The sequence below is a fragment of the Capsella rubella genome, unplaced genomic scaffold (assembly GCF_000375325.1).
Source record: "Capsella rubella cultivar Monte Gargano unplaced genomic scaffold, Caprub1_0 scaffold_8, whole genome shotgun sequence".
In the NCBI taxonomy this organism is placed as follows: domain Eukaryota; kingdom Viridiplantae; phylum Streptophyta; class Magnoliopsida; order Brassicales; family Brassicaceae; genus Capsella; species Capsella rubella.
In genome coordinates, this window is record NW_006238916.1 from 11,018,761 (window position 1) to 11,042,023 (window position 23,263).

At 35.0% G+C, this 23,263-nt stretch overlaps 7 protein-coding genes and 1 non-coding gene across 8 annotated transcripts; 3 read left to right on the forward strand and 5 right to left on the reverse strand.

Annotated features, from left to right (window-relative positions):
• Positions 1–115: 115 nt before the first annotated feature.
• On the reverse strand, positions 116–854 carry LOC17875957. The gene is made up of 2 exons (XM_006281931.1): positions 611–854; positions 116–315 (listed from the first exon to the last, which is right to left on the reverse strand). The coding sequence occupies exons 1-2, from the start codon at positions 852–854 to the stop codon at positions 116–118; spliced, it is 444 nt and encodes a 147-aa protein (XP_006281993.1).
• Positions 855–1,420: 566 nt separating this feature from the next.
• On the forward strand, positions 1,421–3,186 carry LOC17875142 (peptide methionine sulfoxide reductase A1). The gene is made up of 2 exons (XM_006280983.2): positions 1,421–1,858; positions 2,603–3,186. The coding sequence occupies exons 1-2, from the start codon at positions 1,421–1,423 to the stop codon at positions 2,852–2,854; spliced, it is 690 nt and encodes a 229-aa protein (XP_006281045.1). The 3' UTR covers positions 2,855–3,186.
• A 2,148-nt stretch (positions 3,187–5,334) lies between these two features.
• Positions 5,335–6,429, forward strand: LOC17877355 (cyclin-U4-3). The gene is made up of 2 exons (XM_006279709.2): positions 5,335–5,784; positions 5,891–6,429. The coding sequence occupies exons 1-2, from the start codon at positions 5,417–5,419 to the stop codon at positions 6,189–6,191; spliced, it is 669 nt and encodes a 222-aa protein (XP_006279771.1). The 5' UTR covers positions 5,335–5,416; the 3' UTR covers positions 6,192–6,429.
• A 73-nt stretch (positions 6,430–6,502) lies between these two features.
• LOC17876960 (putative glycine-rich cell wall structural protein 1) lies at positions 6,503–7,217 on the reverse strand. The gene has a single exon (XM_006281702.2). The coding sequence runs from the start codon at positions 7,153–7,155 to the stop codon at positions 6,736–6,738; it is 420 nt and encodes a 139-aa protein (XP_006281764.1). The 5' UTR covers positions 7,156–7,217; the 3' UTR covers positions 6,503–6,735.
• A 2,823-nt stretch (positions 7,218–10,040) lies between these two features.
• LOC111829159 lies at positions 10,041–10,158 on the reverse strand. Its single transcript, XR_002832713.1, has one exon. It is a non-coding gene; the product is annotated as a small nucleolar RNA Z107/R87 (small nucleolar RNA).
• A 736-nt stretch (positions 10,159–10,894) lies between these two features.
• Positions 10,895–12,975, forward strand: LOC17876758 (protein ORANGE, chloroplastic). The gene is made up of 8 exons (XM_006279600.2): positions 10,895–11,179; positions 11,300–11,414; positions 11,560–11,676; positions 11,781–11,867; positions 11,964–12,040; positions 12,134–12,261; positions 12,388–12,524; positions 12,604–12,975. The coding sequence occupies exons 1-8, from the start codon at positions 10,989–10,991 to the stop codon at positions 12,679–12,681; spliced, it is 930 nt and encodes a 309-aa protein (XP_006279662.1). The 5' UTR covers positions 10,895–10,988; the 3' UTR covers positions 12,682–12,975.
• Positions 12,976–14,464: 1,489 nt separating this feature from the next.
• Positions 14,465–16,161, reverse strand: LOC17875004 (putative pectinesterase 63). The gene is made up of 5 exons (XM_023777405.1): positions 15,952–16,161; positions 15,517–15,795; positions 15,143–15,349; positions 14,799–15,037; positions 14,465–14,700 (listed from the first exon to the last, which is right to left on the reverse strand). Exons 1-5 carry the CDS (start codon positions 16,159–16,161, stop codon positions 14,541–14,543), a joined length of 1,095 nt encoding a protein of 364 aa, XP_023633173.1. The 3' UTR covers positions 14,465–14,540.
• A 697-nt stretch (positions 16,162–16,858) lies between these two features.
• Positions 16,859–20,669, reverse strand: LOC17875374 (ABC transporter A family member 11). Its single transcript, XM_023777671.1, has 15 exons — positions 20,664–20,669; positions 20,408–20,471; positions 20,107–20,336; positions 19,907–20,002; positions 19,629–19,826; positions 19,379–19,538; positions 19,053–19,279; positions 18,755–18,872; positions 18,587–18,663; positions 18,413–18,502; positions 18,136–18,279; positions 17,754–18,044; positions 17,559–17,639; positions 17,288–17,464; positions 16,859–17,150 (listed from the first exon to the last, which is right to left on the reverse strand). Exons 1-15 carry the CDS (start codon positions 20,667–20,669, stop codon positions 16,914–16,916), a joined length of 2,196 nt encoding a protein of 731 aa, XP_023633439.1. The 3' UTR covers positions 16,859–16,913.
• Between the last annotated feature and the right edge of the window lie 2,594 nt (positions 20,670–23,263).

Sequence of the window (23,263 nt, forward strand, 5' to 3'; positions counted from 1 at the left end):
GGTAAAGCTTTAAGATTAAGATAAAATTTCATTGGCTGATAAAAAAAAAAAAAGATAAAATTTCATCCCAAAAAAAAAAAAAAGATTTAAGATAAAAAAAAGCTCAAAGATTTAACTAGTAAAAGCCTTTGATCAATTTTCTTGAAGCTCGTCTGGTCCGACCATTGAGGTTTGGTTTGACTGAATCTCCGAGTTCTAATGTGGCGCCCAAGAAACCAGTTTGAGTTCCATCGCTGTCGTTGTCGATGTCTCCTTCGATTGTCAATCCTTCAATCCTAGCCGCTATAGATTCTTCTCTAATCCCAACATCAACATCTGCCGTTCCATTTTGCATTTTATGATTAACCAGAAAACATGTTAAAGAAACTAAAAACAAGTGTTTCATTTGGAAAAAAATCTTATTATCTAACGTCGATGCATTGAAAAAACCACATTTCAAGCCTGGTCTAGTTATATATTTTCAAAGATTAAATCATTTTCGATTCCGTGGTTTAAGTGTCAACAACATGTGTTTTGTTTCTTTTCACCTATTACCCGGACATGGTTTGATCAGCACAAGCATGCATATTTCTGGCTCTCTAGCTAATCATATGTGTATTAGTGTACGTACCTGGATTTGAGAATAACCAAAGTACGAGAGCGCATGCAAGAAGGACAAAAGGAATGATGTGAATAGCTTTTTCTGCGAATTTGGTACGTGACTTTTCATTCTTAAGCATTTCCTCTGGTGGCTTATTGTAAGAAGGTAGTTCGTTCTCGTCAAGAGGACCGATCACGGAGCCCATCCATAATCCCTTAGGTGGTGCAGATGAATAGTCATCTGTTACTCGATTCCAGCTCGTGGATCGATACATTTTGGTTTACAATCTTTGTTGATTGTGATCAGTGTGTTGTTACAAAACTCTATAAAACAAATATGTTTGTAAGATGTTTTTTTTTTTTGTGAAGAGCTTTGATCAGTTTATTTGTTACTATTTTAGTAATTTGTTAGTTACATCTGTGCTTCTTTGAAAAAGGAGGAAAAAACAATTTCCGGATTTGATTGCAAATTTAGAGCCTACTGTTTTGGTATATCTGGATCTATAATGACTTTGTCAAATCGTTGATTGGAAATCTCACCCGTTTCTTCGTGACAAAAACTTTTTCTTTTGATTCTTCTCAGTTTTTTTTTTTTAATATTAATTTTGTACAATAATTAATCTATGCTATGATATGAGAAAACTATGTGAGTTGGTTAAAAAAAAAAAAAATTTGTAGCTACTTGAAATCGATAAAATACTTTTGCAAACTATACAAATTCATCGACAAATATTAAATACCTTTGTAACAGCACAAGGTGTTACTGAGTTCGCAAAGCTATCGCTATTGAAAACGCAAACACAAACGCGAATTTTATACCGTCATAATTGGGGTACAAATAATGTATCGCAGAATCAGCCGACGTTTCCTCTTCACCACTCTCCTCTGTTTCTCTCTCTCTCTGTATCTGCAAAATTTCTCCATGAACATACTTAGCAAGCTCGGTATAGGATCAAGTAGACAAACCAACATGGATCCTTCACCAATCGCACAAGGTCCCGACGACGACGCTCCGGCGCCGGGAAACCAATTTGCTCAATTCGGCGCCGGTTGTTTCTGGAGCGTGGAATTAGCGTACCAGAGAGTTCCAGGTGTGACTCAAACCGAGGCTGGGTATTCTCAAGGGATCACGCACAGTCCTTCTTACGAGGATGTCTGCTCGGGTACCACGAATCATGCAGAGATTGTTCGTGTTCAGTATGATCCAAAAGAGTGTAGTTATGAGTCGCTGCTTGATTTGTTCTGGTCTAAGCATGATCCCACCACTTTGAATCGTCAGGTAACGAAATTTTTGCTCTTTTTGATGTCTGAGTTTGTTAATTCTGCTGAAGTTGTGATTTTAGAGATTCATGAAGATTTTTAGGGGTTTAAGGCTCTGCTACTGTGAAATTTGTGATGGTTATCTTTTATCTCAAAACTTGATCCTCTCTAGGGATTTCTTGAATATGAGACCTAGATAGATTGAGATCTAGATTTTAGATGATGGAGATACTTTGGATTCGTTTCAATTGTTGTTAGTATAAATTTAGGGTTGATGTCTGGAGCTGAACATAGAGAGACACATACATCATCTCTTTGATGTGGATATGAATGAGGCCATCGTTCTTCTCCTCTTTGGTCATCGTGCTCATGTTTATTTTGGTAATATTATTATAGAGCACTTAACCAGCTCTTAGTCAAGTTTTGTAGATCACTATTTTGTAGATGTATACACAAATATAACTTAGATGGTAGCTCCCCATAGTTCTCTAGACCAAAGAAGCTACATTGTTATGGACGCGGTTGTTTGTTATGGTGAAATATTTCAATCTTGTTAATCTTCTTATCGGAGACAGCTTCTTGAGTATAAGACTTCTTTCTCTGAAAATGTTTCTGACATTCATTGCCATACAACTCCATGTACTGAACTTTCATACTCTTACTCTGTTCAATCATTTCTGTTTTCTGCGAAGCTTACTTATCCTGCATTATGTTCTATTTTGTTTCTCTGTTTTTTAAAATAATTACATCCTTGCCTGATCAGGGAAACGATGTGGGAACCCATTACCGATCAGGGATATATTTCTACAACCCTGAGCAAGAGAAACTAGCACGCGAGTCTCTGGAGCGTCACCAGCAACAAGTTGAGAGGAAGATTGTGACAGAGATCTTACCGGCTAAGAAATTTTACAGAGCCGAGGAACATAACCAGCAATACTTGTCTAAAGGAGGGAGGTTTGGTCTCAAGCAATCTACTGCAAAAGGCTGCAACGATCCAATCCGTTGCTACGGGTAAAAAGCCTTGCCTCTACACAAAAGCAGAAGGATGCTTCCAGTTATCTATTTTAGAGTTTATAAATTTTGTGTGTAGAGATTGCAACTATCGTTGAAATTAAAGAAGCCGGGGGCTACTTATGTATCTTGTTCATAAAACGTTTTGAGTGTTTCAAAGCCTTTAGGTATATAGTATTGTTTGGATGGGTTTGGTTGTGTCACTGCCCTCGCTTAGCCTGTTCTTCTATTCTATGTTATTCTTGTACGTTTAATCAAAAAATAGCAGGTGTAAATAGGGTGAAAAGACCAAAGAGTAAATTGAATTCAAGGGTGATTTAACACTTTTTTCTGGAATTATCTTATTGCGTTAATGGTGGTGGATAAACGTCCTTTTAAGAATTATATTTCAGAATTTGGAATTGTGTTTTTAATTTTATTTAATTGGATATAGTCTCAACCAATATATATAAAATAATTTGTATCTAAAAATAAACACCGTTCAAGCAAGTGAAAAAGACAGAAGCGACAGTGATCTCGTGTCTTTAAAAATCTGCTTAAACAAATAAATTATACTACGTGTTGTTCATGATCTCTCTAACGTGAATAGCACGAATTTGAAAGTTCAGCCTCGCAACTCTCTTACGTGGCTTTCTCTCAATCGCGCTTCAGTTATATAATATGCTCTAAGTTGTGATTAAAAGGTTCATCTGTTTCGTCCATTCGTCGAAACTCCAAAGATTATTCTATTTGGATAATGTTTTTATAATGCTAGACGTTCTTATTGTGGATTAAGTATACTGCATGTTAAGATTTCAAACAAAAATACTATTATCTTGTTCCAAAATAAATGCGATGATTCACGAACGACAGCTAAAAGAAGCTTCGTGGAAAAACATGTTTCATAAGATAAAAGATCTAAAAAAGAAATAAGTTTACTTTAAACAATTGCAATAGTTTGAACTTTTAAGTAATTTATGCGAACTAGTTTCTAACCTTCTAAATCTTGTATCAATCGTATTAGTTCACTGAAATTATTATACTATTTTCTTATAGGATTATAATCTATGATTGTAAACCTAAACATTTTCATTTTTAATGAAATATTTACATTCTTAGCAAAAAAAAAAAAACTGTTTAACTGAGAGCATCCAAAATCTATGCTTAGTCACACTGACATACATTCTTGTATGGGGAAAAAGAAAAGACAAATGTGATCAAAACTTAGGGGGGGTTTCGGTAGGTGAAAGCAATTTAACTCCAAGGAAACCCAAATCTTAAGTTAGACCATCATTAACGATGGTTGCTTAGTGTTTCTTAGTAAAATCTTAGTTGTTTTTAGATTTAAGCTTTCTCAAACACAACCAATTAATCATATCCTCCTAATGTCAGAACTTAAGACAAAGACTACGTTCTTTTTCTCTTTTAGACACCACCATATATAAGTTTGCTGCAAGCATTTCAAATGAGCTACAATCATTTTTGTATACAATTTAGATGGATTTTGTAGTAAAATAAGGAATACAGATTAGTACTCTACAAATAAAAAAAGAACCCTAAAACTTGTAAAATTGCTTATGTTTCCATTGGATTTTTCGCTTTTTATGTAAAAGTTTTCCTTGTTTTAGAAGCTAAGTTAGCTAATACTACATAAATCACCAGAAGTCGGTTAAATTAATAATAAGTCCCCTGGCCCCATGGTTTAACCATGAGCTAATCATAATCACTAGATTGTAAATTTAAAACTAATCTTGAGTACCCCAAATGAAACTGCAAAATCAAACATAGAACTAAAGAAGAATGCGTGATTTGTGAACTACCAAATGAGAAAACCTCTAGTTGGGGTTTAACGTTTTACTAGGGTATATATTTGAATATATATATTTTTCTAGGATATGCATAAAATAAGAAGAAAATTTCGAACAATATAATATTAGAAAATTTAGAGAAAGCTAAAATTGTCTATTCCAATACTTTTTTTTTGTTGGACAGCACTCTATTCCAAATTTCCAATGCTATTACAAAAAAAAAATAGTATCAATACAGATTATAGGCTTACTTAATAAAATGAAATGAATAGAGGATGTAATAGACTTTTTTCTTAAGATGTTAAATTATTTTGTAAAATTCCTGAAATGATAGCTATAATGAATGGATTAGTAGAGAATAAAAATTCAACTAGTATAGTACTCCCTCTGTTTCATAAAGAGAGAGTCATTTTGACACATTAAGAAAAGATTAAAACATACACATATATGTCCCTATTTAATAAATGCTTAATGGTTTAATTAATTATAGATTAAGGTGTAAAATTTGAAAATGGTAAAAGATGCATTGGAAATATAGAATGACACTTTTTGTGTAACAAAAAATTTCTCTAAAATGATACTCTTTGTGAAACAGAGAAAGTAATAGATTATTCAAAAATCGTAGTTTAAATTTGCTTCTATATAAGCACTCAAAATGACAGGCAAAAAGACAGATAGAAAAGCAAACAAACTGAAACTATGTGATGTAAAATAAACTTGTAAACTCATAAAAACAGAGAGCTCCGTTTCTCATTCTTTATTCATTTTTCCATCAATCAATGGCTGATGAACAGGTTCAGATGCAGACAATGAATCAAGATCTGGAAGAACCAATGGCTGAGATCATGCCAAGCGTCTTAACGGCAATGTCGTATCTCTTGCAAAGAGTATCGGAGACCAACGACAACTTGAACCAGAACCAGAGGATCTCAGGGTTCAATGGATTAACCAAACCTTGTATTTCAATCAGAAACTATCTCGAGAGGATCTTCAAGTATGCGAATTGTAGCTATTCGTGTTACATCGTCGCGTATATATATTTGGATCGGTTCGTGAAGAAGCAGCCGTTTCTGCCTATCAATTCCTTTAATGTTCATCGGCTTATCCTCACAAGTGTCTTGGTCTCAGCCAAATTCATGGATGACTTGTAAGTCTAAATAATTCTTGAGGCTAATTAATTTGTTAAAAGTCACTTAGCACTTAACATATATATGTTCAATTTTTAATTTTATTTTGTTACAAAATGATTTTAGGAGTTACAACAATGGATATTATGCAAAGGTTGGAGGAATAAGCAGAGAAGAGATGAACATGCTTGAGCTAGACTTCTTGTTCGGAATCGGGTTTCAGTTAAACGTCACCGTTCCTACGTTCAATAACTACTGTTGTTTTCTTCAGAGAGAGATGGTGATGTTGATGAAGATGAAGTCTCTGTTTCTAGAACCTTCTCTTTCGTTTAGAAGCTCTTTTAAGACGAAACTTCTGATGAATAATCCACACGAAGAAGACTCTTTATCTACTCATCACAACGAGAAGCAGCTCGCTGCTGCTTGATGTTTATATATATGCATTGGGGTTTTATCACGCTGCGGTGATGTAAACTTTCTTTTGTATCCCGAGGGTTTTGATTAGTGATGTTAGCTTAGGATTTTTATGAATCGATTCTCTTGGGCTCTATTTTTGTTCATGTTATATGTTTTTAAGTCACCATCTAACTTGAAATCTAAGATAATATAAAAGTCATACGATTGTAGCGGATCATACTATTTCTTGAATATGAAAATCTTGTAAATTCGATACAAATTTTCTCACCAGTTGAACAAAATGCAAGTTTTTTTTAAGATAATCTAAACACGCGTCTGGACTTATGGAGACATACAAAAATACTAGTATATATAAGCGATCACACCTTTAGGAACATGCAAAGACGGTATAAGATACGTCGAGCACATAATCTTATATAGAAAGCATACAAGACAAAGGGAGATAAGTTACATTTAGGAGGGTACAAAACCTAATTATAATCTTAATATTACAAACACTTAATTATACTCCTCCCTAAACCTTTTTAGTTGGGAGAAATTACCACAAAACATCCTCACGGATGAATCTTACTACTGTGGCTTAAGGAGGCAACTTCACCGTTGGAACCACCGCCGCCGCCACCACCAGACCGGCCATTTCCGCTTCCGTAACCATACCCACCACCACGTGCTCCACCACCTCCAGAACCATATCCATACCCGCTACCTGATCCAGATCCGGACCCATACCCGTATCCGGATCCTCTTCCCCACCCGGTCGGTGATCTACCCGAACCCGACCCGTAACCCCATCCAGAACCTGGAGCAGAGCCCCAACCCCAGTTGTAATCCCAATTGGGGCCACGGCCTGATCCACTTTCGCCTGGGTAGTTTTGGCCTGGCATGTTACCACCCCTCGACCATGCGAACGGACGAGAAACCGAAGTCTTTGCAGTGATTAAAAACAACAAAACTAACAAGAGCCCTTTGATCATTTTTTTTTCTTCTAATTTTTCTTATATGTTTTACTTCAAAATGGTGTTTTGTTATGAAGTTATCGTACGAGAGCTTCTGCCACCATTTATAGGCAACAACATGAACCACTATTGAAATGCAACGGTCTACCATGGCAAGTTGGTTTGATAGTGTGCGATGGGCCAGACCCACCCTTTTTTGTGAAAATCCAAACTCGAAACTAAAGAAATTATATAACTTTCTTGATTATTGTTAGGGAAAAAAAGGTTATACGAAAACATTATAATTGCATCACCAGCACACGTTTTAAGTTATAACCTTTTTTATATTTAATAATTGTTTACTTAGACGTAATTATCAACTGTAAATTAGCACCACCGCCCTAACAATATAATTACAAGATCAATCATGAAGTCACTAGCTAGCTATAAACCAATTTTTTTCAATATATACTAATTACCATGATTAAGTGCCAAAAAAAAAAAATATATATTAAATGCCGTATAGCCATTCGAAAATGTTTACAATGTGTGATAGTATTCAATTATTCATATGTAATAGATATTTTTGTTTTCATTTGTCTGTTTTAATTTGAAACTTATCTATATATTAATTAAAGAGTTTATATTTCTATTCTCTATTATAGTCGGTATTACAATATACAAAAAGTCAAATGAAATGATTGAATATTTGATATCACTGATCTAATTGAGTTTCTTTAAAGTAGAAAATATTATCCTTCAAGAACCCATTTAAGATGCATCTCAACGTCAATCCCACTTAGGATTTTTCTTAATTACGGCTTGTGATGATCTAACGAATAATGATAATGATCACATATATAAACATCAAAAACCATTGACAATAGTTGAAAAAAATAACTAATTCATCTTTTCTAAGATTAGTCACACGACCGCAAATTCAATAATTAATGTCAAAAAGATGAGCAAATAAGATATATCGTTTTTATTAAAACTATAAAACACATAGAGTTAACTAGCATATTTTCACCTATCTGTATATCAAACTCAAATGGCCAAATCGTTTCAAATGAATTTGAGTTTATTGAAACACTGATATCCAAAAACTAGTCTAGCTTGATCAGGTAGCTTTTATCAATAATTAATTAAAAACAGTGATTTATTACATATGTGCGATGTCATCATATGACCCTACTACATCGTATAAGTTTATGTTATAAAAAAAAACTATATAGGAATGATCACAAAATTGAATATTCATAGGGTATGAGGTCGGTCGGTGTTTTGAGATAGTCGTTTGGTAAGATGATATTATTTCTCCTAACGTCGATCGTCTGTCCGTACGTAGAATGATATAAACTAAATATATTTCGACTAAAATCGTACATGCAGTGAGTATATTAATTGTTTGTAACCATTTTCTTTCTGAGTTGACTGGACAATAGAGAAATGCTATTATCTTAGTAGTAGTAACACATTCATTTTGACAATACTATATGCGTGTTAAGTGACTACTAAGTAGATTCAGAAATTTAGAAAAGCAATTCCACCGTAATATGTTTGTTCCAATTTGGACCGTATTGATTCCACGAGTTTTACACTGGTGTTGTCCCTGTAAACGATTTAGTAGATATCTATAGTGCATACACGAATGTTTTTGGCTATAAGAAATATCTAAAGGATTCTTTTTAGAATGATGACAACTTTTAATATATATTTTTTCAACGGTGAAGCGGTCCACACGCACAACTTCCTACGGTGGAGCAACTACCATATGTTATGTCTCTTTTTAGGATATGAACGAATATTCATCATATATACATATTTGTTAGTATGTTAACACATCGATCGTGTTTCTTACAACATTTCTCTGTTTAGTTTGAAAAAAATATCTAGAAAATGGATTTATGTATATGTGATGTCAATGGCTCAATTTTTATAGTGGAGTTCAACAGGTTGGCGGATCTGGGCCATATAGTCTCGCAGAAAATGTCTCATAAATATACAAGTACTATTCAGAAAAATGTATAGTTTAAAAAGATCATAACCCCAAATTTTACAGTACTTCAACTTGTAAATAATTCAATAAATTTAAACTATATATAAGTATCCACTGTCTCCCACTGATTTGCATGAAGCTACTTTGTTTCTTTGCTTCTGAATAGTACATGTATATATCATTTGAGTGTACAGCGATACCATTTTGAATATGCACTAGAGCCGTTACAGAAACGTTAGAAAAGATACAGAAACACAAGGATACAGCATAAGAGAAAATAACATTTCTAAATTGAAATATGCAGCAGATCAAGAGTACTTGGATGAATCTAAACCAAGTTGAGGGATAGGAGTCGATCATATTCATCTAATAGATAATGACATTTTGTATCAACGTCATAGTATGATATCGATCATGAGTTAAAATAATTTATCAAATTGGGTGATACTAGTGATATACATATGTTAACAACACTACGCGACGCTTAAAGTGTGCCACGTGATGGACCCTCTCACTAGTCACTAGTATTTTCCACCCACTTACTCTATTATCTACACACTTAAGCATCACACATGCATATGTGCTTTTGAATATAATTCATCATACACGCGTTTGTGACATTATAAATATATATAATGGTAACAAACAACAAAAACTATATGTATGGTCTTATCATATCACTTCGATATTGTTGCATTTTTATGATCTCATAAATTGTTGTGGAACATATTATGTTAAGAGATTACTCAGTCACGGCAACATATGTAATTATGGTTCGATTCTGCCGGCCAATTTCTTCAAATCAAAAAGGATCAGAAGAGGGAGCTGTAAACCTCATTGTAAACCCCATTGTATATACACATATTCCCCAAAAACTCCAAAAAAAAAAAAAAAAATGTAAAATCTATTTTCAAGAAAAAGAAGAGATCGCTCAGTTCAGCGGGATTATCGACACGCAAAAATTTCCATGAAAAAAAATTTCAATAAAAAATCCTGCATTCCGGTCTGTTGAGCTTGAATATTACGAAGTCATCATCACGATTCTCTTCTCAAATGAAAACTTCTATAGAAAGAAAGAGAAAAACAAAAGACATAGCTTGAAGAGCTTAATAAAAGACGATTGCTAATTAACTCAGTATTGGAATGATGCTGGTGATTAGTGACTTTGAGAGATTTTGTATTTATAGGTTAATTGGCTAGGGTTTCTTTTCTCCTGTTTCGAAACACGGCATCGTTTTATCGAAAGTTTTAATGAAGCCGTTATATTAAAGTAGGCCTTCTTGGCTATGGTGATGTTTATTTATATACAACCCATCTTACATTTAACTTAATTTGACCCGGCCCATTCATGAGTTTACATGTTTAGTTAATTTTTAAAACCAAATTATGTATTATACATGTTTTGCTATTGTTTTTTTTTTGTTTGAAAAAGAAAAAATAAACTGAAATTGTATATTATACATTTATTGGATATTTTCTGCACCTCTAATACTTTAGATAGAGACCAATTTATTTTGTGAAAAAATATGTAATAGCACTGACAAATAAAACAAAAATAATAGCAGAAAAATATTCATAAATTATCCATTAAAAAATGTATAGTTTCAGGAAAAAGAATAAAAAATATTTGCAACCACAAGTTTTCTCAAATCAAAATTTTATTTCTCTACTAGTATATGTAATAAGCCTTTCCAAAAAGACAAGTGTAAAATATAAGAACCAATATAAATTTGCCACGTACAAAACATCTGTCGAACAGTTGAGCAAAGTGGTCTCACTTCTCTCTCTCTCGGTCTCGATTTCTGAATTCTCACTATAACACAAATAAGAGGAAGCAAAATCTATTTGATCTGGTTCTGAAGATTTCGAAAAGATGTCATGTTTGGGTAGGGTTTTGTCTGTTTCCTACCCGCCGGATCCGTACAAGTACAACCCGCGGTTTTCAGGGCATAAACTACCTTCACTACGGCGTAATCGGAGATTCAGATGGCGAGTCACGGCGTTCGAACCTGAATCTTCTTCCTCACTCGACTCTGATTCCTCCGCCGATAAATCCGCTGCCGGGTAACTCTGACCTAGCTTTGATCAGTTTACACATCGCATGGCTTTTACTGTTGTTTCCTTTATTTCGATTGCCGTATTTGCTCAGAAGCTAAAGTTATGATTTTTTTGGTTGTGGTTAAGGTTTTGTATAATAGAAGGGCCTGAAACAGTACAAGACTTTGCGAAAATGCAACTACAAGAGATTCAAGATAACATTAGAAGCCGACGAAACAAGATCTTCTTGCACATGGAAGAGGTACTACTTACTTACTAGTTATACTACACACACATCTTCCATTTGCTTCTTAAAGTGGAAACCTTTTTTCTATAGCCTATTCCTTGGAACTCTTAACTGTTTCTTTTTTTTCTTTCTAAAAACGGACCACTTATATATTTATCAGGTACGGAGGCTAAGAATACAACAACGGATTAAAAACACAGAACTTGGTATCATAAATGAAGAACAAGAACATGAATTACCTAATTTCCCATCTTTTATCCCATTCTTACCTCCATTGGTGAGTTTCTTTTTTTTTCTTTCCATTATTACAAGTATTGTGAATTTGTGATTCTTTTTTGTTTTGTTTTGTATGAATCAATCGTATATGCATTTGATTTTCAGACTGCTGCCAATTTAAAAATCTATTACGCAACTTGTTTTTCACTCATCGCCGGGATTATCTTATTTGGTGGTCTTCTAGCTCCTACTGTAAGTGTTTTTGCTACTTCTTGTGTTTTTTTTCTTTTTTCAATCAAGATTGGATTTGTTCTCTCTAACATAGTTTTCTTTTGTAACCTTTGGCAGCTAGAGCTGAAGCTAGGTATTGGAGGCACATCATATGCAGATTTCATTCAAAGCCTTCATCTACCTATGCAACTGAGGTTATAATACTTGTTTCTTTCAACTTTGTTTTTTCATGTCGTCATTGCGTTTTTTCGTATAATGCTTAATCTGTTTGTTGATTTGAATGATAGTCAAGTGGATCCGATAGTAGCTTCGTTTTCTGGAGGAGCTGTTGGTGTGATTTCAGCTTTGATGGTAGTTGAAGTCAACAACGTAAAGCAGCAAGAACACAAGAGATGCAAATACTGTCTAGGAACTGGTACTATGATTTGCTTCTTCTTGTTTTTATTTATTTATTTCGTTTCTTGGTTTTAAAAAAGAAAAAAGAAAAAGAGATTTAGAATCTGGTTCTAACAATGTAATTACATCTTCTTATATAACACAGGGTATCTAGCTTGTGCTCGTTGCTCTAGCACAGGTTCTCTTATTTTAGCTGAACCAGTCTCAACTATTGCTGGTGGGAATCATTCTCTATCACCGCCCAAAACAGAAAGATGTTCAAACTGTTCAGGTGCCGGAAAGGTAAAAGCACGAAAACAAATACCTATAAAACCCAAAGCCTAAAGGTGTGGATACTAAGTTGTATGTGTTTGATTCTCAGGTGATGTGCCCGACATGTTTGTGCACAGGAATGGCTATGGCGAGTGAGCATGACCCTCGGATCGATCCCTTCGATTAAATCTGCAACACTATCTACTTCCTCAGAATCTCGTTCTGTCAGTGTAACTAAAAATGGTATGTACTGATGAATAATTACAACAGCATCTTTTCATCTGTATATACACACGCAAAAGAAGTTAAATACAATGTTAGTACTGTCTTCTCAAACGTCAAAACAACCTAGCTACACTGCACCAGCTAAATCAACAACTCGAAACCTGCATGATGTGTACGTCTTGTGAGTTGTGACTTGATGAAACGGCATGTAATGTTTGGTTTCTCCATTAAGCAAAAAAAGCTTGTTTCCTGTTAATATATTGTTTTCCTTCATGGTACAGTATGTTTTGCTTGAGCTCTAAATGTTTTCAGTTCCGTTTCAATGAGAAGAAAAAAAGGATGGAACCATGTGTGTATGTGTGTGGCTCAAGCTTCCCAGCCACAAGCTACATAGTGGCGCGAGTAGCTCGTTCAAACACCATGAGTGGAAGCTACGGAGGGGCAGAAATGAGAATGGTGAAACTTGATGATGTGAAAGGCACGAGCCATGTACTCTCTGTATCTCTGTTTTACGTATCTGTCTGGAAGTATCCCCACTACTTTTTCATCGGAATCTCAAAATAGACACACAAGAGGAAGGGAACTTTATATACATATCAGAACAGAAAACAGAGTAAGTAACATATCAGAAAACAGAAAACAGAGTAAGTAAAATTCCTAATCCTGGTCTGCTGCTTGATCTGTTGGATGCTTTGCAGCGTCTGTTATGAACTTGGACTTAACGTACTTAACAAAAAGATTGAAATTAAAGGGAGTCAGGGTGAGAAGAAAGGAATCTGTATAAATGTTTGGCTGTGTTTGGTGAAGACTTGGTTCATACTTGCTCAGTTGAGGACACCACCCAACTCATGTACAAGCACTTCATTAGATTCTATGGAGTCTTTGAGACTACCTGTGTTTCCAAAGGGCATGGATATCAATACCATCAGCGTTCTTACTGCCACCCGTGATGTTATTGACTGCGGTAAACTTTTCTGCCTATCTCATGGATCAGCCTCAGTTCCCAATTTAGATACACAAATCCATGTTAGAACTGGAAACCCTGAATCTAATACCCGTACTCAGCAAGAAGAGCTTCAGTGGCGACAACACCATGTCCTGTGGCAGCTTGAAATGATCAATTCATGCAGAATTGGACATCTCAAGAACTTGAAAACTCTGTTTCTTTCAGACCAATGAGCGCTAGCGCTAGGGAATATGAGGAAGCCTTGAAATAATTTTTCCAACAACTTTATAGAACGACGGGCCTTAAAAACGTCAATCGTGTAGTCTCTCTTCAACATATACCACGGCTATATCCCTAAGTTGGTATCTCAGACTTCCTGATAACGAAATCCTCAAGCTTTGGCACAACGGTTTCCCAATTCATGCATCAAATTACGCTTTAGTCTAATTTTTCCCTTTTGATAGCGAAACTCAGTTTCAGCAACGGCTTCGAATCTAGACTCTCCACAACGGTGAGCTTGAGCTGAGTCGAGTGCACGGTCACGGATCCACCGAGAGAAGAGCGTTGTCAATTTAGAGGGTTCAGATTATAAAAATTAGTTATTCATTTTTCTGTTACATCTGTCGGGTTAATTTAACAGAAATCTAAATTGTCACACTTTTAAATAAGAGTAGTTTGCTATTTTTTATGTTAAGAGTTTGAGCAATTTTGCTGTTTAAATAACATTTTTTTTAGTTGAGAGATATGCAAACATAAAAAACTTTATAAACCAGTTGTCCTTGTAAAAGCGCAAGCCTTATCTCCTCCACATACACATATGTTTCCTTTTAAACAAAATAAAGTACATTGAGTGGTTGATTAATTTGGTAGTTGCATTAGAAAGAGGGAGGAGGAAGGAGCCAGCTGGATCCTTGGATGTAGCCAAGCGAGATGAAGTAGTTCGCTTCTATATCGTCAATGTCTTGTGTATACTTTACTCTTTTCTCCTTGTGCGATCCTGGTCCTGAGCACTTATACTCTCCATAGAACACCGTCCTGCTCATCAATCAGTGTACTTTGCATTAAAAAAAAAAAATAACGTATATATTTAATTTTTGATTGATATATATTACTATGGTTTGGGCTGTACATACTTGTCACGTTCAGTCTCGCGGTTTTCTTGCCATCCAGACGGGTTCACGACACTTGACATATCAGTGTATGCATAAACAACCTTAGGATGGCTCATCCATGCTCGACCCAAGTAGATCCCGGTTCCCGTGCCTGTAACCTTGCAGTGCACGAACGAGTATCCGCTTTTCTCTTCGGCGCTTTTTCCCGCCTGAGCTGCGATCACTCTGATTCCATCTCCCACAACGTTTAGTTGTGTACCCTATTTTCAATTTAACATTTGAACAATTACCGTTAAAGTTCATCATATATATATATATATATATAAAATTGGAGGAGCATGAGGTCTAATTAGGTAGGTACGTACTAGGTATAGAGAGCGTCCGCTTCCAAAGATGAAATCAAATGTGCCTTCGATGTAGCAGTCTTTGAAGAAATGGTTTCCGGTGTCATCGCAAACCGTGTCTTGATAACCGTAAAATTTACAGTTGTAGAAAGCTGCTTTGTTGCCAGAGATTCTCATAGATAAAGCTTGTGCACCCTTCTTCTTACCGTCAGGCATAGGCGCAGAGTTCTGAAAAAAAAAAAAAAAAAGTATTGCTTCCATTTTTTAATAAAAGTAGTATCGTTATTTTTTCCCTTTCAAAAGTAATGTCACATGTAAGAAACATATTAACTGTCCTGATTAGTCCACATGTTCTGAGACCCAAAAAAAAAAAAAAAAAAACTATATATATACACCTTAACGATGATGTTAACAGCCATGAAATAGTCGGACAAGACAATGAGAGTTGCGCTATCGACTGTCCCATATTGTGCTGCGGTACCGTCATATGTCAATACCGGCATTGCATTTGGATGACCGTACAGTGTGATGAAAGGCTTGCTTCTATCTATCGTGACCTTCTCTTTGTATACACCAGGACCTACCTTGATGATCACCCGCCTAGTGTTCCCTTCCCCTACACTCTTTATCGCTTCAGTTATTGTCTTGAAGTGACCTCTTCCATTTTGTTTCACCTGCATTATTGATTGATCCAAAATATATCTCTTATGATAAAATCCACAAAAATATATATCGCATTTATATATCGACGACATGTTATTTGTTGTATATACATAAGAAAATGTCTAATAATTTCAATTTTCAAGTAAATATATAATGATTATACCTACCTTTATGATACGTGGCTTAGCCTCGGCTGTCAATAGAGCTGGATCTAATGTGCTTTTTCTACTAGCCAACGACGGGACGTTGGTGTTGAACCACTGCTCGATTCGGCCTTTGTTCTGCGGAATTGGTGCTGCATCGTTACCGAAAACCACGGGCGATGTAATCACCACGAGCAGGATTGTTACTATTAGGGACACAGAATTGTATCCCATTGTTCTATTACTATTATTGTTTGTTTTTTACTACTTTTGTAGAACATTTTCTAATGGTATATGTATACCATCTCTGAAAGCGAGGAACACCCAAGGCCGTTAAGTTTGCTAAATTGGTTTTTGGTTCCTCCTATTTTGTTCATTTTTATCCCTTCATAAATTCTATATATATATATATATATATATATATATATATATATGTCATGTACTGTTATAGTTTATTTCGTCTAGAAAACTAATTTAGTTTTTAAAGACTAAAACCGCTTAGTTTTATTTTTGGAACAAAATGATCATTAGCTAATTAAGGTTTTTGTTTCTTTTGTCATCGAATCTATCACAAACTTTGAGAGAATCCAAACCCGTACATAAATGCCTACGTACGTTACATATAGGAAAATAAAGGAACATGCAATCGTGACTGACGAGCTAAAATAACGGCTAATAATAGTATCTCTAAGGCTAGGCTAGGGTTTGTAACTTTGTTTCGCTATGTATTTTAACGAAATACTACTTGTGAATTACATGTCAGCAAACTAAGCCACTAGCTTATTTGGAGACATTAATTTAAAGTGTCTAGTGTGTGCTTACTTTTGTCACATTGAACAAACACAAAACTTATGACAAATTAAAAGACAAATAAACACAAAACTCAATGTATAGCTTGAAACCCCCTATACTATGTATAAGGAACGGCCTAATATTCTTTGTTTACAATTCCAACAACCAAAATTTTTTAATTGTAATTGTTAGATTCATAAATCAATCACGATACCACGAACACCTTGTCGTAGCCCTTTATGTCCTAATGCATTTGGTGATGGTGGACGTGTCACCGGAACATTCTGTGGTACCCGCATCTCTGATGAGTGTCCTGAGATGCACATTGATCCCGACCCGTCTTGTTGCCAGTACACTTCCACCATTATCCCACTTGGATTCTCTGCGTTTTCTGTTTCAGGGATCCCAACAAATCTTGCTCCCACAGGTATCTAGACATTAATTAACCATATAACTTATTAAAATTGTTCCCACAGGTATCTAGACATTAATTAACCATATAACTTATTAAAATTTCTCAACTCTGCATGAACTAGATTAATATACTGTATGTGGATTTTTGATTAACCTCTAGTGAGATGCCTGATTCTAACTCCAGAGTGACCATGTTTCCTTCAGCTGTTGCGCTTTCTAGTTCAGCACGTCTTGCGATGTTCATAAACACTTCTTCAAGAGTCGCAAGACCGAGTTGGATGTCTGAGATTCCGAATTCAGATTCTCTGTTTTGTAGCTCCTCAAAAAAACCCTATTGGCCATTGAGATCACAGAGAAACAATGGTGAACGTCAGAGATATATACATTGATGAAGGTCTATATATAGGATTTTGAGAGCTTTGTACCGTCAAAAGCTTTTCTTTGTCGTGGGGGATAACAAAAGTCATGAAAGCTCTGTTTTCTTCTGTTGGTTCAACTTTCAGATGCTGCCAACAACAACAACAACAACAAAAAAAAACAAATTATATAATTTGCTTAGGCACCTAAACGTATAGTATTTGCACAAAATGGTCGCTAGTATACTTTTGAGTAAATGTTACCTCTTTGAAGAATTTCTTCAATGGCTCGTGGGAAGCTCCAACAGCGATGTTATTGTCATTTTTGCTTTCGATGAAGCTAACGGTAGCAACAAATCCCGTGCCAAAGCGGGATTTTAACCTGATTGAGGCCCCAATGCAACGGAGCCTGCCTTTAGCCATGATCCCTATTCGATCACTTAAAATATCAGCTTCCTCCATAGAATGTGTAGTTAGTATGATGGCGCGACCTTTCTTTGACTCTTGTATAATATCCCACACATGTCTCCTCGTGAGAGGGTCCATGCCAGTTGTCTACAATCCATGTATGATATTCTTAGAATCATTTATTTATGTGTAACAATATAAACACATATTTAAACAAGAATGTAGCAACTTGACATGCCGGTTCATCTAGGAAGACCAGCTTTGGATCACCAATGAGTGCTACTGCCACACTGAGTCGACGTTTCATTCCACCACTATAACTTCCTGATCTAACTTTCGCCGCTCCAGTCAGTTTTACATCCGCCAGTAACTTCTCAGCTGTCTATAACAGAAATGAATTTAAGCAAAAGATACCGATAAGTTGCATTTATGAACCTAGGAACTTCAATATAATGATTTAATATCTTTGCAGCCGTAAAGAGAAAGTAAATTGCATATTATTTACGGTGATGTACCGATTTGATCTCATCTGGTGGCAACCCTTTGATGCTAGCAAAGAGATGGAGGTGCTCTTCACTAGACAAAGCATCCCAAAGAATATCAAACTGTTCAAAAAAATAAAATAAAAAAGTGTTAAGAAATTATTGTTTAAGAGGCAATGCTAGTAACACCTATGAAAACTGACTTACCTGTGGACACACTCCTATCATTTTACGAATGTTTGTCATACCCACCGAACTTCTTATGGACTCTCCATAAATAAGAGCTGTTTAAATTAAAGTAAAATCAAATGGGTCTTATAAGAATGATTAAGAAATGCTTTGAGAACCTGTTTTCCTATACAAACAGATGCTTACCATCACCACCAGTAACTGGATTTATGCCAGTCAAACAACTAATAGTAGTTGTTTTCCCTGCGCCATTGGGTCCAAGAAGACAAAACAACTGATCTTTGGCAATGTTTATCCACAAACCCTAAGCATATTTTATGAATTAATTAAGTAGCCATTGTAATACATTTCATGCATGCTGGATATCAAGTGGAACAATGAACATTAGAACTTGTTGAATAGCCTTGGCATAGATAGAACACACACGCACTACAAATCTACAATGTTATACTTTGCAATGGAATGAACATAAAAGAATATATACCTTTACAGCATGAAAAGGCGAAGTTTTCATGCATTTGCAGCATCCAAGCTTGGTTGTTCCAGGATATGTCTTTGCAAGACCATGAATCTGAACTGCAATGTTAGGATCAACTATTCCATCAATTGCTTGTTGTTTAACTATAGTCTCCTCTTCAAGCACATCTTCGTCCTCTGGGGTAATATGCTCTGCATATGGAACTGAGCCAATACAGCTACAAACACTCCCTTCTGTAAAAGAGTAGAAACATTATTGCTTGGTTTGCGGTTTCCATAAGTTTGATCATCAGCTAGCGCATGCAAATTACTAGAGAAAGATTTAATTTATACCTTCCACTTTGTTGCCTTCTTTTCCAGTCCAGTAACTAGGTTTTAGAAAGTAGAAGATCGATTTCCTCACGCCGGATGCATTGGGAATTATATTGTCAAAATAGATAGCCAGACCAAACCATAATAGGAATGTCCCAAGGAGCCATTGGAATACAATGTTCTACCCAAAAAAAAAAAAAAAGATGTTTGAGAATGTTATTAAACAACGTAACTAGTAATGTAGGAAAGTCTATTTTGAATGTTAACATACAATTGTCATAATGCAATCATCATCTTTTGTACATATTGCTCTTCCACTCCAACTTATTCCCGAATCTCCAGGAGATGATGTTGCCTGAATAAGTCTCTGCAGACCTGCAGAAAAGGTATTCGGTGGAAAGAATGACCAAATCACACGGCGAGCAATCGACTGTGAGTGTGAATAAGGGAATCCAGCCTCTGTTACAATCTGCAATATTAATGAGAACTATTATATAATTTGTAAGAATTCCAAAATTTCAGCTACTTTGTTAGCAAAAGAGGCCAAACCTGTGTTATAAAACCAACAAGGAAGACAAGGAAACCAACAGTTGTTGCCGAAGATGATTTGCTAATGAAAGATGAGAGCACGAACGCTAGGCCAATCTAGCAGAGAGCACAAGTAATTATTAGTCAGATAACTTGCATGATATGATATGCAGCTGGAATATCTCAGATACTGAACATAATTAGAGAATGTAAGCTTTTACCATATTGAACTGGAAAAGCAAGAAGAGCAGGAAGACAACAGCAAAACTGTTCTTCAAGAAAAAATCAAACTGGAACATCATTCCGAAGAGGACCAAGAAGAGTGAGGAGACAAAGGTAAGGATTCCGTCCCACAAGAGCCATGACAACCAATATGCAGAATCATGCATAGGAAACTCCAAGGAACTGAAGAGCAGATACGGTGGATCATATGTCTTCACGATGACAACATCTTCAAAACATGAGGAAGACGTAGAGAGATTGGTTAAATCTTTCTCTCCCAATGCAAAGAAGATCTATCACCTCGCTGGTACTCAGAAGTTCGAGCTCCCAAAGCAAGAGGTTCGGATTGCTGAGGTGTTTCGCTCTGTTGAAAAGGCCAAATCCAACTTCACAGTCTTTGCCTGGGGACTTGCCGATACAACTCTCGAAGATGTCTTCATCAAAGTCGCTAGAACTGCTCAAGCTTTCATCTCCTTGTCTTAAAACCTATTTTCAGTTATAGGCTTCTCCTTTTTTTAGGTCAAAATTATTTGTCTTGAGACACACGCAAACTTACCACCATTTTGTTAATAGATACTTCTTTCGTGTCGAGGTAGAGTTACGTTGCGATAGGAGATATATATATTTCTGCAAAGCTTGTGGCATATGCTCTAAAGCAACAACACCTTCATGTTAAATTACGGGGGCATCACAAGATGAAGGTTAAAAAAAAAAAGTTGTTGTGTACAAAAAGGAAAATAAAATAAAAATAAAGATGTTTAAACTTTTAAAGTATTAGTAGTTTTAGATGAAAATTAAAGGACACAAAATTATTGATATCAAAATCCTAAGATTTTTTGTGCTCAGAGATTTTGGCAAAATAGAAATTAGTTTCAGAAAAATCATCAAAACTAATAAACAAATTATTGTTTCAGGATCGGATGGATATGCAAAGTAATTAATCATCGTGCACATGTGTGTAGGCGTATCTAAGTGGGAGATGGGGCACGTGCGCCGTAGTCCCTTGTTAAAGTTTAACGAGTACATGTAGGACAAATAAACTCCTCAGCTTAATTGGTTAATGTGCACCTAATTTTTCTTTGGGTCCTTTGGTTCGAATCCATTTTATTTTGTATTTTACTTATTTTTTTTTTAATATTCTTAGATAAAATGAATTACTTTCAATTCTTATTTTATTATTCTATTTCTAGTTTACACTTTAACAAATTTAATTCGTTTTTATTGTATAGTATACATATATCTTAATTGAAAAAATGTTAGTAAAATAGTCAATTAGAATCATTAACTTCTTTCTTTTAGTAATTTGATGTTTGTAAAGATTAGAGATGTGTGATAGTTAATTTAAATGTAGCATATGTATTTACGTTTTATAGTTAATTGTAAGTTTGTAATTGTGTATATTTTAATTGTGAAAACAAAACATTTTTTTGTCACTGTGAAAGTTTGATGATAGAAACTCTTATAGAGTTATAAGAACATGGCAATCTCTCGACGACCTTAAGTCACTTGGTTGTTTTTTTCCTGACTGACTGATTTTAAACTCCGTCGTACGTAAACAAAATTGCAATTGCACGCTCTGCCGCGATTTGAAGAGGAACAAGGAACGTAAACGTAGGATTCTCAACCCCACCACGTTTTTTCTCCAAGGAAGAATTTGTTTGGAATCCATATATAGCTAATCACCGTATCATTCTTTTCCACGATATGGAAAGCTCCTGGTACTTGCAAGGGATGTGACATAAGCCAATGTATCTAGAGACTCTAGCTCAGTACTAGCACCAACTTGTTAATCTTTGCGATTAATAATTTGTTTTCTATATAACTATACGAATACGACATATCCTATAATTTTTTGACGTATTTTAACGACTTGCAGTGAACGTTCATTTAAAACCCGAACAATCTTGACCCTTGTGATTTAGAGTTGTTTTGGTAGTGAATATTAGTTGATGAACTTATTTTACCTAACTTATATGACACATGTAATGTTTGTACCTTTCATCAAAACATCACAAGATGAAGGTTTAAAGTTGTTGTGTACGTACAAAAAAGGACAAAAAAAAGAAGAGGGATGTTTAAACTTGTAAAGTATTAGTAGTTTTAGATGAAAATTTAAGGAAACAAGCTTATTGTTATATATAAATATGTTTGATGATATCAAAATCTTAAAATTAATTTTCTGTTCAGAGATTTTGGCAAAATAGAAATTATTGTTTCAGAAAATTCATGGAAACTAATAAACAATAGAAATGATGATGATAACTAGATGGACAGTTATAAAAGCTTTTTTTATTATAAAGCTACCATATAAAAAAAAAAACTAATAAACCAAAAATACCACCAAAAAAAAAAAGTTTAGGAATGATTGGAAAAAAAAATTAGAAAGTGATACCAACGGATTAAGAAGCCAGCTTAAAACCTTTATGATGAGTCCTTTCTAAAACAAAAGTTTTGTTCCATTTTTTTAATTTTTATGTTTTTGTAAAATATATATAAGTCTCTTTTGATCTTTGGACTAAAAATTGTCTTCGGAAGGGAACGATAGATGCATGTGGAGTGTTGATGTCCACTGAGTTCAATCAAAGAAAGCAAACGGGAGCGGGTCAAGTGTACGTCGGAAAGCTAATTGGTGTGCGAATTGTGAGTTTGTGACGATGACAAAAATGGAAAGTAAACTGTAATAGAAGACAGACTTCACAGATTTCAGATTTGTCACTGTATTGATCTTTTAGTGAGAAGCCAAAATTTATTACGTATGTGTGGAACCGATCGAAGAGCTAGTATCACAGTGACTAAAATGAGTACTCGTAGTATTAAATATGATGAGCTTTTGTCACACTAGAGCAAGATTCAGGAGTGAACTCTTATTCCTGATCACAGTCAACTGACCAAACGTATTTAGTACGTACACACATACATAGATGATAGATGGTTGGAGATAAGATTAATGATAATTAACTCCTAATTCAATGCAGGGGATAATTAAACACACGTTTATCTTTCTTTCAATATGGTGTATAAAACAATTCACATGCATGATTAATATTACTTGATTTAGTTTGGTTCGAAAATGAATTTGGCATGATTTTGTATAATGTTTTTGAATTGGTAATGAGACATTTAAAGATGGGTGAATGGTAAGTTTGGTGTTTCACC

What these genes read in the sequence shown, in the direction of transcription:
- LOC17876960 (XM_006281702.2), bottom strand. Translation starts at nt 7,155, where the DNA reads ATGATCAAAGGGCTCTTGTTAGTTTTGTTGTTTTTAATCACTGCAAAG.
- LOC17876758 (XM_006279600.2), top strand. Translation starts at nt 10,989, where the DNA reads ATGTCATGTTTGGGTAGGGTTTTGTCTGTTTCCTACCCGCCGGATCCG. An exon ending in TCTTCTTGCACATGGAAGAG is followed by an intron (nt 11,415 to 11,559) that starts GTACTACTTACT and finishes TATATTTATCAG; the next exon opens with GTACGGAGGCTAAGAATACA. An exon ending in TCCCATTCTTACCTCCATTG is followed by an intron (nt 11,677 to 11,780) that starts GTGAGTTTCTTT and finishes TTTGATTTTCAG; the next exon opens with ACTGCTGCCAATTTAAAAAT.
- LOC17875142 (XM_006280983.2), top strand. Translation starts at nt 1,421, where the DNA reads ATGTATCGCAGAATCAGCCGACGTTTCCTCTTCACCACTCTCCTCTGT. An exon ending in CCACCACTTTGAATCGTCAG is followed by an intron (nt 1,859 to 2,602) that starts GTAACGAAATTT and finishes TTGCCTGATCAG; the next exon opens with GGAAACGATGTGGGAACCCA.
- LOC17875374 (XM_023777671.1), bottom strand. An exon ending in ATGATTGCATTATGACAATT is followed by an intron (nt 19,539 to 19,628) that starts GTATGTTAACAT and finishes TTTTTTGGGTAG; the next exon opens with AACATTGTATTCCAATGGCT. An exon ending in TGATAGGAGTGTGTCCACAG is followed by an intron (nt 18,503 to 18,586) that starts GTAAGTCAGTTT and finishes TTTTTTGAACAG; the next exon opens with TTTGATATTCTTTGGGATGC.
- LOC17875004 (XM_023777405.1), bottom strand. Translation starts at nt 16,161, where the DNA reads ATGGGATACAATTCTGTGTCCCTAATAGTAACAATCCTGCTCGTGGTG. An exon ending in CTGTTAACATCATCGTTAAG is followed by an intron (nt 15,350 to 15,516) that starts GTGTATATATAT and finishes TTTTTTTTTCAG; the next exon opens with AACTCTGCGCCTATGCCTGA. An exon ending in CGCGAGACTGAACGTGACAA is followed by an intron (nt 14,701 to 14,798) that starts GTATGTACAGCC and finishes ATTGATGAGCAG; the next exon opens with GACGGTGTTCTATGGAGAGT.
- LOC17877355 (XM_006279709.2), top strand. Translation starts at nt 5,417, where the DNA reads ATGGCTGATGAACAGGTTCAGATGCAGACAATGAATCAAGATCTGGAA. An exon ending in GCCAAATTCATGGATGACTT is followed by an intron (nt 5,785 to 5,890) that starts GTAAGTCTAAAT and finishes AAATGATTTTAG; the next exon opens with GAGTTACAACAATGGATATT.
- LOC17875957 (XM_006281931.1), bottom strand. Translation starts at nt 854, where the DNA reads ATGTATCGATCCACGAGCTGGAATCGAGTAACAGATGACTATTCATCT. An exon ending in TTGGTTATTCTCAAATCCAG is followed by an intron (nt 316 to 610) that starts GTACGTACACTA and finishes ATGGAACGGCAG; the next exon opens with ATGTTGATGTTGGGATTAGA.